This window comes from Nyctereutes procyonoides, unplaced genomic scaffold (assembly GCF_905146905.1).
Source record: "Nyctereutes procyonoides isolate TBG_1078 unplaced genomic scaffold, NYPRO_anot_genome, whole genome shotgun sequence".
In the NCBI taxonomy this organism is placed as follows: Eukaryota; Metazoa; Chordata; class Mammalia; order Carnivora; family Canidae; genus Nyctereutes; species Nyctereutes procyonoides.
In genome coordinates, this window is record NW_026575030.1 from 20836534 (window position 1) to 20854548 (window position 18015).

At 37.6% G+C, this 18015-nt stretch overlaps 1 protein-coding gene across 8 annotated transcripts in view; it reads left to right on the forward strand.

Moving 5' to 3' along the window:
* Window positions 1-18015, forward strand: part of LRCH3 (leucine rich repeats and calponin homology domain containing 3) — a 107869-nt gene that overhangs the window by 76388 nt on the left and 13466 nt on the right. For 3 of the 8 annotated variants that reach the window (XM_055315912.1, XM_055315908.1, XM_055315910.1), the window contains 6 exons: window positions 889-942; window positions 5867-5938; window positions 9746-9794; window positions 10273-10380; window positions 12066-12184; window positions 12778-12915. In XM_055315912.1, coding sequence (XP_055171887.1) covers window positions 889-942; window positions 5867-5938; window positions 9746-9794; window positions 10273-10380; window positions 12066-12184; window positions 12778-12915 — 540 coding nt within the window. The remainder of the gene's footprint in view (window positions 1-888; window positions 943-5866; window positions 5939-9745; window positions 9795-10272; window positions 10381-12065; window positions 12185-12777; window positions 12916-18015) is intronic. The other 5 variants (XM_055315915.1, XM_055315911.1, XM_055315914.1 and 2 more) reach the window with 3 other exon arrangements.

Below are 18015 nucleotides of genomic sequence, written 5' to 3' on the forward strand. Positions count from 1 at the left end.
AAATGCATAAGGGTATTTTTTATGTGAATTTTAAATCTGCTTTCTGTAAAGTAAATTACTTGAAAACCTAACACATGGGGCTTTACAAGCATCAAGTTTCAGCACAAAGGTTTTAAAGCACAAGTGTTTCCAGAATAGTGGTAAAATGCATTGTTTGAAATGTTTTAAATTATCCATTATAATTTTTTTTTCTTTATCTGAGTGGACATATAGTCACTACTTATCTCAGAATTTATGCATTGTATAGTACCAGAAAGAGTAACTCAGCTTTTTTAGTTGTCTCTTCTTACTGTGGTAATAATAAAGGTACATACCTTTCACAGACAAAGTCAATACTATCTCCTTTTTTTTTACCCCCAAAATTCCTTCTTAATGAACATTCTGGAGTAAATTCATTATTCAAAAATTAAAACTTCTCAGGAAAATAAGGTGTACAGTTTTTAAGTTTCCAGTTGTATTCTTATTTTGTCTGAGAAAGGTAACAAAGAGATGCAATGACTAGAACTCATGACTCTTGGGTTTATTGTTTCTAATTTGTCACTGACTCATTAAATAACCACAAATTCTTTATTATTGCTACTTCTGTATTTCAGCTCTCTCTCTATTCTCTGTGAATAAAAATAATCCCTATTCCCTCCTTGCTTTAGTCAGTTTTTAAGCAATAGGATCATATTTGAAGTTGTTTAAGCTCTTTAGAAGAAAATCATGACTCAGAATCAACTTATTACCTCTTATGATCCATGAATTCAAAATGATTGTGAATACAATCCCATATGTTAGCATCTTCAGTATGTCTTAATATACCTCTTTGCTTATGTATTTGTGAAATATGTCACATGTGTGCATCATTTGTTTTTGACATTGCTCCATTTCTCTCCACCTCTCCAGTGTCCCTTCCCATCCAGAAGGTCTCAGCACACTGATGATAGTGCCTTGTTAGTGGTAAGAGCCTTGCACGAAATGGAGCTATATATTGCTGTGTCTTGGGATTGGAGAATAGTTAATATACTTTTCATTCAAAAATTATCTAAATACCATAAAACATGATAAGCATCATTACTAAATGCTTTACAAATAGCTGGAACAATTTCCTTATGTTACTGTTCATTATTTACCCAATGTCCCAGATGTCTGCAGCTATAATTCAAATACCTTTGTTAGTGTTTCCAAAAGTAAAACATTCACATAGCGATCCACATTGGCTTTGTATGTGGGTTAGGAGGAGAGGGCATAATATATTTGTTTTGTAAATGTCATTTCTAATTCCAAGTGCATTTACCGTATTAATCATTAATTGGCTCGTTAGTCACCTGTGTGTTAAATGAATTTCCTTAGTCCATGACACTAATTATACAACTGTATATTTGCCATTCTATTTTATTATCTACTTTAAGCTACTGAAAATCCCAAACTTTCAAAAAATACTTACATCTCAAGATTATCCCTCCATGCCCATTTTTTAAACCCTGGGAAACATTAACTTGGAATGTTACCTACTGATCATTTTTAACAGTAGTTTATTTTTTATTACCTTTCATCAGCTGACAATGAGTATAACATAGGAGCTGTAGTGAAAATCTTAGTTTTGTTAGTCTTGCAAGAGAACTCTAACATATATAGAATTGCTTTTCCTGTCATGTTTTATGATATTTTTTATAGTATGTTGAAAACTCACAGTTCAAAGGTCTAGTGTGTGTAGCAATTCCTGTCTTACGTGCTGGTAACTGCTGCATGGACTGCATACTTCAGCATGAGAGTCTTCTTAATGTAGACTTCCATTGTCAGTGTTTCTGTGTGTTCTGCAATTGTCACTTCCTTAGAGATGGATAAAGAACATTTTAACTGGGCAGTCTCATAAATAAAACCACCACCCTCTGGAGTTGTACTAGAAATTAATTGGCATGGGAAGCAAATAAATTAATGCTGAAAGATACTGAGAGCCTGTGATGATCCAGATACTACCAGAATGATCTCATTTACTCCTCACAGCAATCTTAACAGTTAAACATATCACCATTTTACAAATGATTACTGAGGCACAGTATGTTTTGTCCAGAATGCAATTTGTCCGAGGTCACATAGCTTAAGTAAGTACAAGATTAGGTTCAAATCTAGATCTGGCTGATTTGAGTATACCTGCCTTAGACACCATGGTGTATTGCCTCTCATAATTGAAAACAACTTAGGAGACTAAAGATGAGATTTAATAACACATATAGTAAGTGATAGAAGCCTGCATGCCCACACTTCTTTGTCAAGGAAAAAAATGGGATTTGGAAAAACAACAAAATCCCCTCAGTGTGAAATCTGAAATGGCTTTTAGCCATTTTCAAAACACATGCACTTGTATTTTATCAGTATTCATGTTTGACCTAAATGAGATGGCCTTGAAAAGCAAGGACCATGTCTCACATATTTCTGTATGCCAAATAGTGTCCAACACTGTGCCAAAAGAGTCTGTTTTAAATCATATCTCTGGGGATCCCTGGGTGGCGCAGCGGTTTGGCGCCTGCCTTTGGCCCAGGGCGCGATCCTGGGGACCCAGGATCGAATCCCACGTCGGGCTCCCAGTGCACGGAGCCTGTTTCTCCCTCTGCCTGTGTCTCTGCCTCTCTCTCTCACTGTGTGCCTATCATAAATAAATAAAACTTTAAAAAAAAAAAAATCATATCTCTGATTTTTCTCAAGACTACTCTCTGAAAAAAAAAAAAAAAGACTACTCTCTGATGTCTTCATATGATAGAATAAAGTACTAACTTTCTAACTTTTTTTTTTTTTTAGAGAGAGAGAGAGAGTGGGAGGGACAGGAGAGAGTGAGAGAGAGATTCTTAAGTAGACTCTACACCTAGCACAGAGCCCAACAAGGGTCTCGACTCAGGGCTCAATCTCATGACCCTGAGATCATGACCTGAGCTGAAACCAGGAGCTGGACACTTAAGCAACTGTACCACCAAGGTGCCCCAAGTCCTAACTTCTTAATATGGCATGAAAAACTCCTTAGAATAAAATCCAAACTTCTTAATATAGCCTACAAGTTCTTGTACACTCTGTCTCAAATCCCTGGGCTCATGCTATACCAGCATTTTTTCAGCTCTTCAAATAAGGCAAGCCCGTTTGCACCTCACAACCTTTTGCAAATGTGGTTTCCATCAGCATGAAATGCATCTCCCTCCCTGCATATACCCCTTGGTTAATTCCTCCTCATCTATCAGGTATCAGCCTAAATGTCACACCTTTAAAATGGCCTTTCTACAGCCCACAACCCCCAAATCAAATTTGTCTCCATTTTTTTTCTCATCCTAGTACTTTTAGGTGGGCATTTATTATTTTATAACTCTTCCCTATTAGACTATAAGCTGTAAGGAACAGGGATATTCTCTGTTGCAATTACCTGTGTATACTCAGTCCCTGTCATTATCCCTGGGATGTATTAAGTACTCAATAAATATTTCCTGAATGAACACATATATGCTATGTATGTAATAATCTCTCATTAAATTGTTTCATGATGAAAAGGTCTGACGATACGGCAAGGTATAAATATTGGATTTCATACATTGGACTGAATACATACATGAATATTTCATTTCATTGGACTTTGAAGTATAGGATTTGAAATAAGTATTAGTAGTGTTTAATATCTTTGACATTAACATTCTCATAGGGCTGGCCTTCAGGTGTCTGTTGCTTTCTTCTATATCCCATTGCATCTGTGTCTCATCTCTAGAAACTAGAGTATCTAGGCTCATTTCACTTCCTCTTCCTTCCACTCCTTTTGTCCTCCCTTGACAATGTAGTGGTTTTCAGCCTTGTTACTTTTGAGATTGACTCAAAATTCCAGAACATTTGATTATAAAGAGGCCCAGGAAAACTGAAGAGGTGAAGCATACACAGTGTATGACTGTTGTCACAGTCTTATTCTTTGGTACATTTCCTTTTTCACTTTTTTTCTGCCTTAAATTAGGTTAGGTTTCCCACCCCACCCCCCATAAAAAGAAACATTGCTATCAACTCTTTAAAAATAATAATAAAATAATAATCTATTTTATTGCTCATCTACACACCTTTGTCTGAATACCCACATATTAAGTCTAAGTTCATTTACTCTATGATTCAGATAGTTGTGATGCTAGTTTACATTTCTCAATGTTACTTAACTTCTAAAAGCTTTAATATATTTAAGCCTTTGGCATTTTGTTGTTTTCATACATACAGTCTTATCAGTGCCCTTTGTAAAAGTCCTGTCTTCTCTGCTTTCTGCTCTTTACCAAATTAAGTAATTGTCACATTATGAGCATTTTTTTAAAGATTTTATTTATTTATTCTTGAGAGACAGAGAGAGGCAGAGACAGGTTGAGGGAGAAGCAGGCTCCCTGAGGGGAGCCCAATGCAGGACTCGATCCTGGAACTCTGGGATCACGCCCTGGGCCAAAGGCAGATGCTCAACTACTGAGCCACCCGGGTGTCCCACGTTTTGATCAGTTGTATCTGTAATCAAAATTCTGTACAATACATTCGACTAATAAGACTGTCTCTTAATTATATACCTCTAATTTACCTAATAGGTATAGCAAATATTTCTACTTGTATGTAGGTTGGTGGAAAGATAAAGGATTCAAAGAAAAGGAAAATCCCATTCACCCTCTTATAGGTCATTGGGACACAGAGGCAGAAATGAAATGGTGGTTCATCCTTAAGGCAAGACAAAGAAGCCTCATGTCTGTTTTCTCATCTCAGAGGTGTTACATTGAATTATAATAAGTCTAATTTGGCTTACTATTGAAAAAATACTGTTCTTACTCATGCCATTTCTGCTCAGTTAAAATGAACTCTTTGGTTGAATTTGTTTGCCCATCATAGGAAGAGCATAGGACTTACTAGTTCAGTTTCTAAAGTGATGATGCTCAAAAATTTTGATGTTCTCAGTTTTAGTCCTGCGTAAAATCACTTTTAATAAATCATGCCTGCTTAGGGTTTTTTTGGGTGTCACGTGATAATTTATGAAAATATTTTCCTTTGTAGTCGTTAACTAGCTGGGTATTTCACCACTGTTGATGTCATCTACGATGTCATGAGGGTGACAGCGATCAACACTGTGCAGCTCAGAGCCTGGGCAGTCCCCAGGATCTCTTTAATGGTTCCAGAGAGTTCTGTAGCTAAAGATCAGTGCCACATCAGTCAGGCAGTGTTGACAATCTCACCAAAAGTGGTATCCACTGTGCTTTATATTGTTCTGCTTATTTCTGTCTCCTGGTAGTTCCTTGAGGGCTCTGAGAATCAGGGCAGAGGCAGAAGGTACCCATCTGAGCCCATCTGTCCTGAAAAATCAGTTGGTCAGTTGTTCTGTAATCCTCAGACCCTTCCAGTCACTGGTTTCTTTGGCATATTCATCACCAACCTTTTTTGGAGGCAGACCCAGAGGGCTGCTCTTGGGGGCCAGGGCAGACATGGCACTGACTTCCCCAGCAGTGCACTTCAGCTATACCACTTTGATGTCCTTGGGTTCGAACTTAGGTGGCATGGTGGAGGCAGCTGGCGTCAGATGAACCCGGATTTAAGACAACCAAAAAGAGTTGCGCCTTGGCCTCCTCCAATCCGACAGCTAAAAAGCCCTTTCATTTCCTGATTAATGTGCTGTGAACTATTAAAATAGTTTAAACTATACAGGTGGGGAAAACTGTTTTATAAGTTATGGGTTTTTTTCCCCCAAGTATTCTTGTGCCCTATCGGTATTTTAGTAAACCTTTTAAGTTTGTCCATGACCTTTCCTTTTCTAATTTCATTGACCCGATCTGCCCTGCCTGCCTGACATTTTGCTAACATAAATGCTGCCATCTGTTTCTTTTCTTTCTCTTTTAAAATTTAGTCGCTGTCAGGGTTGAATCAAGTGGGCTGCGCTGCTACCCTGCCTCATTCTTCTGCCTTCATGCCTATTAAGGTATCTCTTGTTTACTGCATTAGGAACTTTGGGGAAGGGTTGTGCATGGGAAGTCTTAAATTTTCTAATAGATTGGTCCAGGGACAATGTAAAATCTAGGAGTGCATGAAATATCTGTAAGCTTATTTTTAAAAAAAATATTTGTGAGTTTAACATTAATTTTGCTTGAAATTTTTGAAAGATTTACCATGCCAGAAACACACAGCCCGTGTTCAAATTCTTTATATAGAGATTGTTTAAAATGTCATTCTAGTTTTCCAATCAAAGGTTATTTTTTTTGTCATGAGTCATTTTACTTTGGCTGATAAATTAACTCTGTTGTCTAATGTGCATGCAAAATAATTTCAGTCCCAGTCCTCAAAAGTGTCACTGCAAAACCTTCTTACAATAGAGGTCAATAAGCTATAGCCGCTAGGCCACCTGTTTTTGTAAATAGTTTTATTGGCACAGCCACCCCCATTTGTTCATTTATGGTCTGTGGCTGCTTTCAGGCTTACTAGTAGAGTTGGAATATGGCCTGCAAGCCTAAATAAAGACCTTGTGAGGGGTAGTGGAAGGGGAGGTGGGCGGGAGGAGTGACTGGGTGACAGGCACTGAGGGGGGCACCTGACGTGATGAGCACTGGGTGTTATATGTTGGCAAATCAAACTCCAATAAAAAAATATACAAAAAAAAAGACCTTGTGGTATTTTATATTTTGAAGGCCTCTAGGAATGGTAATTCCATACTCGTTATTATAAGATATATAAGAAATTATTAGTAATCCACTGTTAGAAGGTTCTCCCCTCATCTTACTTAGATCTATCCCCTGGTGGTGTACACTTATTTCTTCTTTTCTTTCTGCTGTAGAGATTTTCTAGTTATTTAGCAGTCTTTATGTAAGAATTTTTATATTTGAAAAACTATTACAATGTTGCCTTTGTCTTCTCACTATATAAATTCTGGCCATTTTATATGCTTTTCTTAGTCTGTTAATCCTTTTGAGCTTTCTCAAGTTTTCTGCCTTCTATTTTGGCTCTACAGTCCCCAACCAGAAGCACATCCTTCATTAGAGCCCATCTGGCGCTGAGCATGAAATTGGGTTTTTCACGTCTTACTCTGAGCATTAGATTGGCTCTTCTCATTTTGCTCGGTATCCACCATAATTCTCAGATGTTTCCTTCATACTCCTCAATGATTATTAATTCCCACATCTTGTATCTTTTGTTTTTCTAAATATTTAATTTTGCTTTTTGAACATTTTACTTCTCTGATTTACTAGAATACTTTCAAATTCTTTTATCATGTCCTTCTAAATGCTGACCCCAACTTTTAACATATGTAAACCTGATAAACCTTCTCTCTAGTTGTTATTGAAGATGCTACACATACCTGGATGACTTCTGAAAAAACTTTATAATAATTCTCTTCTATGTTAACCCTTTGCTAGCCTTTTTCAGCTAGGATCCTTATTTGAATGACAAAACAGAAAATTGGGGTTGAAAATTCTTCCTTGAAAATTCTCTCAAGGAAGGTGTATAACGAGTATAGGAGATGTATAGGAGAGAAGCTAATTCATTACATCGGTGGGTATCTTAGGGCATTAGGATTTATTCTTTCCCACAATCATAGTTGAAAAAGGCCAAATCCAGGGGTGCCTGGGTGGCTCAATCCGACTCTTGATTTAGGCTCAAGTCATGATCTCAGGGTCATGAGATCAGACCCCTTGTCGGGCTCTATGTTCAGCATGGAGTCTGCTTCTCCCTCTCCCTCTGCTCCTTCTCTCTCTCTCTCTCTCTCTCTCTCTCTCTCTCTCTCTCTCAATAAATAAATAAATAAATAAATAAATAAATAAATAAATAAATAAATAAATCTATCTATCTTAAAAAGGAATAAAAAAAGAAAAAAAAGATCAAATCTGATCTTTTGATCAGATCTTTGTGAACCATTGTATGGTAAGTCTATCTTTCTGTCAAGACCTGCTGCAGTGTAAATGATTAGTTTGAAAAGACTATTTTTTGATATCCCAGGTACTTTACAGCAGGCAAGTAAACCAGGCAAGTAAAAGTGGAGTTCCTGTCAATTTCTGTATTTTGCTCCAGTCCTCCAAGAGTTCTCAAATACAGTCCATGGCCTCCAAGTGATTTGAACTAATTATCTTCATTTCCTAGAATGCAAGTAACTTAGATTTCCAGTTTCAATAAAAGTACATTTTAAAAATCATCATTCTACAAGTCGCCTCTATTCTGGCTTTGTTTTTCATTAATACCCAACTGTGTATTATCTTCTGGTGTTTGTAGAGGTGGAGAACATTTGCTGCCATTCAGTGGGATTTGTTCCAGCTCTTCCTTCCCATCTAATAGAGTTGCCTATTCACTTTATGGATTTCTGAATATTAAATTTCTAGTCTAACTTCTCTTTGGTCTTTATAAAAAACATATTTTTCCTCTGTATCTGGAATAATGTTTACTCTTTATGTTTTCCTGTTTGTACCATTGGTCCTTGACCAGGTCTCTGTTCAGCTAACTAGCTTTCTCTTTCCTATCTCCTAATCCTTGATAATTAGGATACTCTTGTTTCCTTGTGAAGATATCCAGATTTTACTTCATTTGCTTGTTTGTTCTTTTTATTAGGTCTTGTTGCTCTTATTTTAAGTTTGTTATTTAAATGTTGGTTTCTTTTCAATATCCTAAACTTAGTTTATTCACATTTATAAACTTGATGAACGGATCTTTTTTCACTACTAAAGAGGTTATACATTGCTTCACTCAACAGCTCAGCCTAGGGCAGCCCCGGTGGCACAGCAGTTTAGCGCTGCTTGCAGCCCGCGTTGTGATCCTGGAGACCTGGGATTGAGTCCCATGTCAGGCTCCCTGCATGGAGCCTGCTTCTCCCTCTGCCTGTGTCTCTGCCTTTCTTTCTCTCTCTCTGTGTCTCTATGAGTAAATAAAATCTTAAAAAAAAAAAAAAAAAACAGCTCAGCCTACTGTTTAAGTCAGTTTTCATTTTCAGCATAAGAGTATCAAACCAAGGAATTGTTACCACAAAATTATCTTCCAGGATCAGTCCAAGAATCTTATCAACAGCATGGTTTCTGTGTATGTATGTATGAATGTTAGCAGTTAAAATTCAGTCTTCATTAATTTTATCTGCCTAAATCCCAACTAGAGATAAAATATTTCTGAAAATAATAAAACCAAAAGGGAGAAAAGGAGCATGGGAGCAGATGTATGTACCTGTGTGTTTTAAAATCATTCTGTTAATTTAAAAAAAAAAAGTGTCTTAAATTATACCATCAAGTTATGTTTAGTTTATTAAGTCTAGATGTCAAGGCCTAAAAGACTGTTATTCTAGCTTTTCTTGATTCTACTCTCCTGTCAAGTCTTCAGTATTGTTGACCTATCAAACATCTTATTTACTAACTAAAATGAAGAAACCTCATCACTTTTTCTTAATACATTAAATTTTACTCTAGGGGAGAAAAATACTTCAGAAACTACCAGGAAATGAAATTAGTCTCCCCTATACATTTCACAAAAAAATTTTCTGCTCTAGGATTATCATTTTTCATAGTCTTAGGAAAGACCTGTTATATAATAGGACTGTCTTTGAGAATGCATTACATAAATCTTGTATCATATAGAAGTAAATGAAAAGTTTGGCCTTAAAAAAATGTACAAAATTAACCCTTACACCGAATTCTCATTTCTAGACTTAATTTTAAAGGAGAGTTGCATGATTTTTTTTTCTTTTATCCCGGGTAGTTATAAATGTTGAAAGTACCTCTTCTTGAATAATAAGTATTGATATATCTCTGTCTCTCCATAGAATGATGACAGATCTAATGCCATAACAAGTTCACCTACAACAGAAACAGGTAATAGACACATCAAAAACCACATCAAAAATAATTCTTTACCAGGACTTTCTTGATAAATTACCTCTTAGCTAGCTGTGGCTTCCTTTTCTGAGAGGAAAAACCAGACCCCAAATTGAGAACTTCCTGTACATTTTCCATTTTTTAATTCAACTGGTTGTTTATTCAGCCATTTGATATGAACTATGAGCATAAGCTAGCAGGGCTGTAGGTTCACAAGAGATTCTGTTCAATATAGTAACATTCATTCTGCCTTTATAGATATACCAAAAATAACATGACAGTTAAAAATACATACAGCCTTCCTGATTTCAAGGTCACTTTTCTGTACCAGATTTTGTATTAATGAAATTATCATCTTATTACCATGTTTAATTTGATCTTTATACCATTTGTTGAACTTTGTGACATGTGTGTCTGTTGTTATATTTTTTTTCCATCTCCTTTAATCTTATTTTGCTTTTCCATGCTGATATAGTTCATCATTCCCCTACATATTCTTTTCCTGCTGCTATTCAGAGAAACCAGGCCCAGCGCCCTGAAAGCTTCCTTTTCCGAGCAGCTGTCAGGGCAGAAGCAAATAAAGGTAGGTCACAGTGACTAAAAAGCAGGGCCACGGGGTGGGTGCTACTTCATACAGTGACATTAACTGTTAAATGCTTTTAAATTTCTACCCTGAGACATCACTTGGCAAAAGCTTTAAACTCTGCATTTGTCTGTGATCTTACTGACATTAAAACAGTAGAATCTTGTTTGAATTTAACTCGTTTCTTAGTACCACCTGGAGGAGGTTATAGATAAACAATAAACAAAATACTCTTTTGGGGCTTTAGGGCCTTTAGGGCATGTTCTTCCTCTCTGTAATGAACTCTTTTTTTTTTTTTTTAGATTTTTCTGTTGATAAAAGCTGTTTTATGTATTCTTAAAGAAATGAATCAGTAATTCTTTTTTTTTTTTTTAAGATTTTATGTATTTACTTGAGAGAGAGCATGAGGAGGGGGGAGAGGGGGAAGCAGGCTCCCTGCTGAGCTGGGAGCCTGATGTGGGGCTCGATCCCGGGATCCTGAGATCATGACCTGAGCCAAAGTCAGATCTTAACTGACTGAGCCACCAAGGGCCCAAGTAATTCTTTTTTGAAAACATCAACTGGAAAAAAAAAAAAAAAAAAAAAAACATCAACTGAGTCTAATGTTTTTTAGTTAATATGACATACATCTGCTTGGCCTCCAAAAAAGTTACCTGGAAGTAGGAACAAACATTTCAAGTCAAAAGTAACTACTTTCAGTGTAACTCAGAGATGCACTGCATGTGGGATTGTAAATTAATTTGGAAAACTGTTTATATTATCTAATAATGTTGAACATTTGTATATCCTATGACCAGCAATTTTGCCTTCTGAAATGTGTAAGCATGTATACCAAAATATATATGAAAATATTTATAGCAACATTATTCATAATAGCCCCAAAGTGTCCATTAGTGATACAGTGGATAAATAATTGTGGCATATTTGTATAATGGGATACTGTGTAAAGTAAAAGTGAACAAATATATACAATATGGATAAATCTTAGAACAGTGTCAATCAGAAAAAGCCAAACACAGAAACATACTTGAGTACATACAGTATAGCTTCATTTATAGAAAGTTCAAAACTAGACAGGACTATTCTAAGGCACTACAGGTCAAGAAGGATGTAGAACCTGTGTTATTAGAAGCAACAGAGGGTAGCCCCGGTGGCCCAGCAGTTTAGCGCCGCCTTCAGCCCCGGGCGTGATCCTGGAGACCTGGCTTCCTGCAGGGAGCCTGCTTCTCCCTCTGCCTGTGTCTCTGCCTCTCTCTTTCTGTGTGCCTGTCATGAATAAATAAATAAAATCTTAAAAAAAAAAAAGCGACCGATAGGTACTGGCAGGTAGGGAGCATGAGAGGGACTTCTGGGTGTTGGTGATGTTGCATTTTATTGACCTGATTGTATCTGGTTTGTGATAATTCATTGAGCTGTTTTGCTTACGATTTGCATAATTTTCTCTGTGTGTTATTTTTCAGTGAAAACATTTTTAATCAAAACTGGTTGAATTAAATGGGTAATAGACATTTGGTAGTTTCTAACATGATTTTCCCTATTATTCCATATATATGAAACTTTTCATAATAAAAATTGTTTTTTAAGAGTCAGTCCAGAAGTGGGAAGTGCTATACTTGTGAGGAACCTGTGATCAGGTTCCAACATTAGCAATTGCCTTTCTGTCTTACATATTCATATTTTTTTAGGTCATGCTTCACCCCTTCTTTCATCCTCTGCACTTACCACTGATTCTGCAGATCCCATAACAAGACCGAATTCAAGACAGAGAGAAGAAGAGCTAGAATTAATAGATCAACTACGGAAAGTGTGTACATTTTGAATTACACTTTTGCAGTGTTATTACTAACCCAAAACCCTGCAATCACTTATTTATATGACTTAAAATTTTTAATAGAGTCAACAAGTGCCCATTGTATGATAAGCCTTAAAGGGATTTTGCTGAACATTCTTTTCAGCTTTTACTAGGAAAATGAGATGGGTTATTCTATAAAACTCAGTCCCTGGCCTTACTCATTTAAAAATTTTTTTCTGTCTCATGTAAGGAAATCTTGTAAGAGTAATAATAACATAAGTATGTACACAAACAGATATACATGTAACACATCACATGTAGTGTTTATTTTGGAATGAAGAGAGAATCTAGTTCTGTCTTTAATCAGAAAATAGAGGAATATAAATAAATTTTTTATGTATTTTGCATATACTGTGGCCTGGCTGCCATATGTATGTACTAGATCTCCTTAAGTTACTGACTTAGGATAAAATAGGGATTGTGGTACTTAAGTTATTTGCTTTTTATCTTGATTCCTAATTAAATATATTTCATTATAACTCACATTATGTCCTGTGTGTCGGCTACCCTCAGTTAACGTGTTACACATTTTCCTGTTTTTTTAGCATATTGAGTACCGGCTGAAAGTATCACTGCCTTGTGATCTTGGAGCAGCTCTAACTGATGGTGTTGTTCTTTGCCATTTGGCCAATCACGTGCGGCCTCGATCTGTCCCAAGCATCCATGTCCCCTCACCAGCTGTGGTAAGTATATTATGCTTAAAAAAAAAAAAAAAAAAAAAAAAGCATTGGCTATTCATCAGACATTTATTATGTACAATGGCAGGCATTCTGCAGAATACTTGGGATACAAATATAGTCTAGTCCTTATCGTCCCAGGTCTCACTTCTACTAGAGAAAAAATAGGCATGTAAACAATGATTAATAACAGTTCTTAGAAGAGAAATATAAGAGGTTGTAGGAGTACAAAAAAGGGACCACTTAATTCTGCCTGGAGAGTTCAGGCAAGCCTGCCCAGAAAAGGTAAAATTTGGACTAATTCTTAAAGTATGAGTAGGAATTTGCCAGCATAGGGTCACTTCACTAGCTCAGTCAATAGAGCATGCAACTCTTTTTTTTTTTTTTTTAATTTTTATTTATTTATGATAGTCACAGAGAGAGAAAGAGAGAGAGGCAGAGACATAGGCAGAGGGAGAAACAGGCTCCATGCACCGGGAGCCCGATGTGGGATTCAATCCCGGGTCTCCAGGATCGCGCCCTGGGCCAAAGGCAGGCGCCAAACCGCTGTGCCACCCAGGGATCCCGAGCATGCAACTCTTGATCTCAGGGTCGTGAGTTCAAGCCCCATGTTGAGCATAGTGGTGTTGAGAAAATTGGACAGCAACATGCAGCATGAAACTGGATGACTTTCATACACCATATATAAAAATAAACTCAAAATGTATGAAAGATCTAAATGTGAGACAGAAATCCATCAAAATCCTAGAGAACACAGGCAGCAACCTCTTTGACCTTAGCCATAAAAACATCTTACTAGACATAGACATGTCTCCAGAGGCAAGGGAAATAAAAGCAAAAATGAACTATTGATATTTCATCAAAATAGAGATTACTTTAAAAAAAAAAAAAAAAGGGGGATCCCTGGGTGGCGCAGCGGTTTAGCGCCTGCCTTTGGCCCAGGGCGCGATCCTGGAGACCCGGGATCGAATCCCACATCAGGCTCCCGGTGCATGGAGCCTGCTTCTCCCTCTGCCTATGTCTCTGCCTCTCTCTCTCTCTCACTGTGTGCCTATCATAAATAAATAAAATAAAATAAAAATGTAAAAAAAAAAAAAAAAAAAAACCAGAGAGGGGGACGCTTGGATGGTTCAGCAGTTGAGCGTCTGCGTTTGGCTCAGATTGTGATCCTGGAGTCCCGGGATCGAGTCCCACATCGGGCTCCCTGCATAGAGCCTGCTTCTCCCTCTGCCTGTGTGTGTGTGTGTGTGTGTGTGTGTGTCTGTGTGTGTGTCTCATAGATAGATAGATAGATAGATAGATAGATAGATAGATAGATAGATAGATAATAAAATAAATAAATCTTAAATAAATTAAATGACTCAGAAGATTTTTTTTTTTTTTTAAGAAATTTGCCAGCATAACAGAAAAATGGGAAAGGCAACCTGGGCATAATATGCCTAGATGCAAAAGATAGGGATAATTGTGGCATATTTAAGGAATTCTTAAGTTGTTTAGAATAGATGATGCACAAAGTGTGGTTGTAAATGGTGGGAGATGTAGCTAAAGAGGTAACCCAAAGGCCATGTGATAAGGGCATTGTGTACCATGTCAGGGAGTTAGAAGTTTATCATAGTGTAGACAATGAAGAAACAATGAAGGAATCTGAGGAGGAAAATGTGATTATAATTGCAGTTTAGAATGAGAATCTCTTTGGAAGTGGAATTGGCATGATCTAGTGACCAACCTTGGATGTAAAATGAGGGAGAATATGCATTCAGGATGCCTGGCAGGTTTTCTTTACACTGCTGGTCAGATCTAGAAGTCAGTATCAGGATGGTAACCTACAAAAGAAGGAGCAAGTTTGGGGTTGATACACTCTCCTTTTTTCCCCTTCAAATTTTCATTATAAAAATTTCAAACCCTCAGAAAAGTTAAAATAATAATACAAAGAACACTTTTAAAGCATCTACCTAGATCTGACATTTATTTCATTTTGTAGCCTTGCTGTGTGTGTGTGTTGTGTTTCAATTGCATTACTTAAAAGTTGCAGATAATATAAAACTTTATCCCCTAAATATTTCAGAGAATTGCCCTAGGCAGCCTTGCTCTTGTCTGTAGCCTATGGCCAATGACTGACTGACATGGGGGCTGAGCCCTCCTGCATTGAGGTGGGAGTGAGGTGTTCTGTGGGATCAGGCTGAAAGAAGAGGGAATGTAGCAAGCCACTAGCAGGAGTGCAGGTAGCAGGTAAGGATGGATTCACAGGCTGGAGTAAGTGTTACTGGGTGAAGCACCAACGCATCCAGAGCTGTATTCAAATTTCCCTAGTTGTTTTTGTTTTTGTTTTCAAATTTTGCCAATTATAATATTTTTTAGCTATGCTCCCTCCTCTCCCCCAGCACGCGCGCGCACACACACACACACACAACCAGAATATAATCAAGGTTCCCAAGGATGCTGTTCATTTGTAACATGCTTAAAACATTGTCTAACCTTTCAAAAGGTTTGACCTCATCTGATTTTCTGGTCATTTGTTATTATTTAGCAGGCACTTCCTGTTATAAATTCTTTACTGAAATTGCAGTTGTATCTAGGCCTATATAGATGGCTACTTTTGGACATTCAACTTGCTGCCTCTCCAGATACAAATCATTTATCCCTCCCTAGGACCTTGTATTCTTCTAATTATAAAAGCTCCTTTGTTACCAAAGTCCCAAGAGTGAGGATGTGGTCCTATCCCCTCTGGCACATCCACAAATAGTGTTGCATTTGCTTCTAAGGAAAATAAGTAGCCACTTTTGATTTAGTGACCTCTGAAAACAGGCCTTCAGTTTTGCATAGGAAAGGCAGAGAGGAATAGTAGCCCTACCAAAGTCCGCTTTGCTCCCAGACTAGACAGGCTTGGTCTGGGTCCTAAAGGTGGTGATTAAGAGAATTGAAATTGACGTGCTATTCCGCAACACCAGTAAGGGAAGGGTTTATTCATAGTATGCATTTTTCCCAGTTTCTGTCAACTGAGTTAAGAGGAAAAAATATTGTTTTACTAGTTGTTGAAAAAAGGAAAATCTGTCATTTTTCATTTCCAGGGGAAATACATAGGAAGTAGCAAACAGCTAAAAGAAAGTGGAATTTGAGAGTAAGGGTGACAGATTCTTTACACTGATTACCAGAACATTTTGTATTAGACTGTATTGCTTCCTTTTTGTTCTTCTGACCATACAGAAAGCTTGGTAACTTACTTTCTTAGTAGAAGGCTTTTTGTGAGTAGAATATAAAATTAAAGCCATACCCTGAAACACCTGGGTGGCTCAGCGGTTGCAGGACTGCCTCCGGCCCAGGGCGTGATCCCAGGGTCCCGGGATCAAGTCCCACATAGGGCTCCCTGCATGGAGCCTGCTTCTCCCTCTGCCTGTGTCTCTGCCTCTGTGTGTGTGTGTGTGTGTGTGTGTGTGTGTGTGTGTCTCTCATGAATAAATAAATAAAATATTTTTTAAAAAATAAAATTAGGGATCCCTGGGTGGCGCAGTGGTTTGGCGCCTGCCTTTGGCCCAGGGCGCGATCCTGGAGACCCGGGATCGAATCCCACGTCGGGCTCCCGGTGCATGGAGCCTGCTTCTCCCTCTGCCTATGTCTCTGCCTCTCTCTCTCTCTCTCATGTGACTATCATAAATAAATAAAAATTAAAAAAAATTTTTTTTAAATAAAAATAAAATTAAATTAAATTAAATTAAAAAAATAAAGCCATACACTAATGAAAAACCATAGCAATTTCTTTATGGCTGCATTAAAGCATGGTGATTTATTGTAATTCTTTGAAAAGTGGCTAAGAACCAGGATTTCTTTTCCCCAATTCAAAAAATAGCCACTCATTATAAGGGGAGGTCTTATGTCCAAGCATTTCAGAGGAAATTAGGTTACAATTCATCTTTCTTTGTTATTTTGGGAGAGTCAGTGATGTTTGATAAACTGCTGTTTGGTTTAAAAGGCATAGGTATTAGGCAGTACAGTTCACATTCTTAGAAGTATACTAGTGAATCATATCAAAAATCATTACAAATATTGTAATATGACAACTCACTGAATAAACCATATCAACAAGGTAGGTGACCTGAAAAACTTCCAAATCATTTCTAATTTCAGAATAGTGGGAAACAGTGTATTTCTTGTTCCTTTTGGTATAGATTATGCTCTTGTTGAAATTACTTTGTTCTCCAAATCTGCATAAGACTTTTTATTCAGGGATCCCTGGGTGGCGCAGCGGTTTGGCGCCTGCCTTTGGCCCAGGGCGCGATCCTGGAGACCTGGGATCGAATCCCACGTCGGGCTCCCTGTGCATGGAGCCTGCTTCTCCCTCTGCCTGTGTCTCTGCCTCTCTCTCTCTCTCTCTCTCTCTCTCTCTCTCTGTGTGTGACTATCATAAATAAATAAAAATAAAAAAAAGACTTTTTATTCAGATCAGGCTGTATATTAAAGAATTAGAACAAGCTATACATGGCTATCCAAAACTATATGTTATATCATCCAAACTTCTGGAAAAGCTTTTGGAGATAGCAGGTTCAATGAGACTTAAGGCAAAACCATGAGTCCTTCTGCACTCCAGTGATAGGGAGTCTACGGTGTAGGTCCTTTAGCCATTCTGTTGGGACACATTTGTAGCCTAGAATCAAGCACTCCTAGGGCTTTTCGGGCTCCACAACACCCTAATTTGCATGTGTGTGTATTCTTCTTGAGAGCAGATTCACAACTTTCATCAGACTGTTAGGAGTTTGATCCCATTTATAAAATACTGTCCTACATCCCTAGAACTTGGATAAATGCTAATGCAAAAAATGACTGGGAAAAGAGCGGATTGTTCCTCCTGCCTCTTCACCTTCATCAGTCAGAGAACCCTGCTGTCTGCAAGAGAAATCTCAGAAGACATTTTCTCCCCACCCATACCCACACCCCCAGCAAACACAGAGACATCTTTTGTCTTGGGTTACTAGTAGCCTTCATGGAGGTAATATTGAATTAGTTCCCATGATCACTATTCTGAACCTTTTCTTTTTTTCTGAGATTGTGGTAATACCTGGACCAGTTTTAACTTAGCAGCATGAACTCCATCCTTTTAGCCTTTTTTTTGCA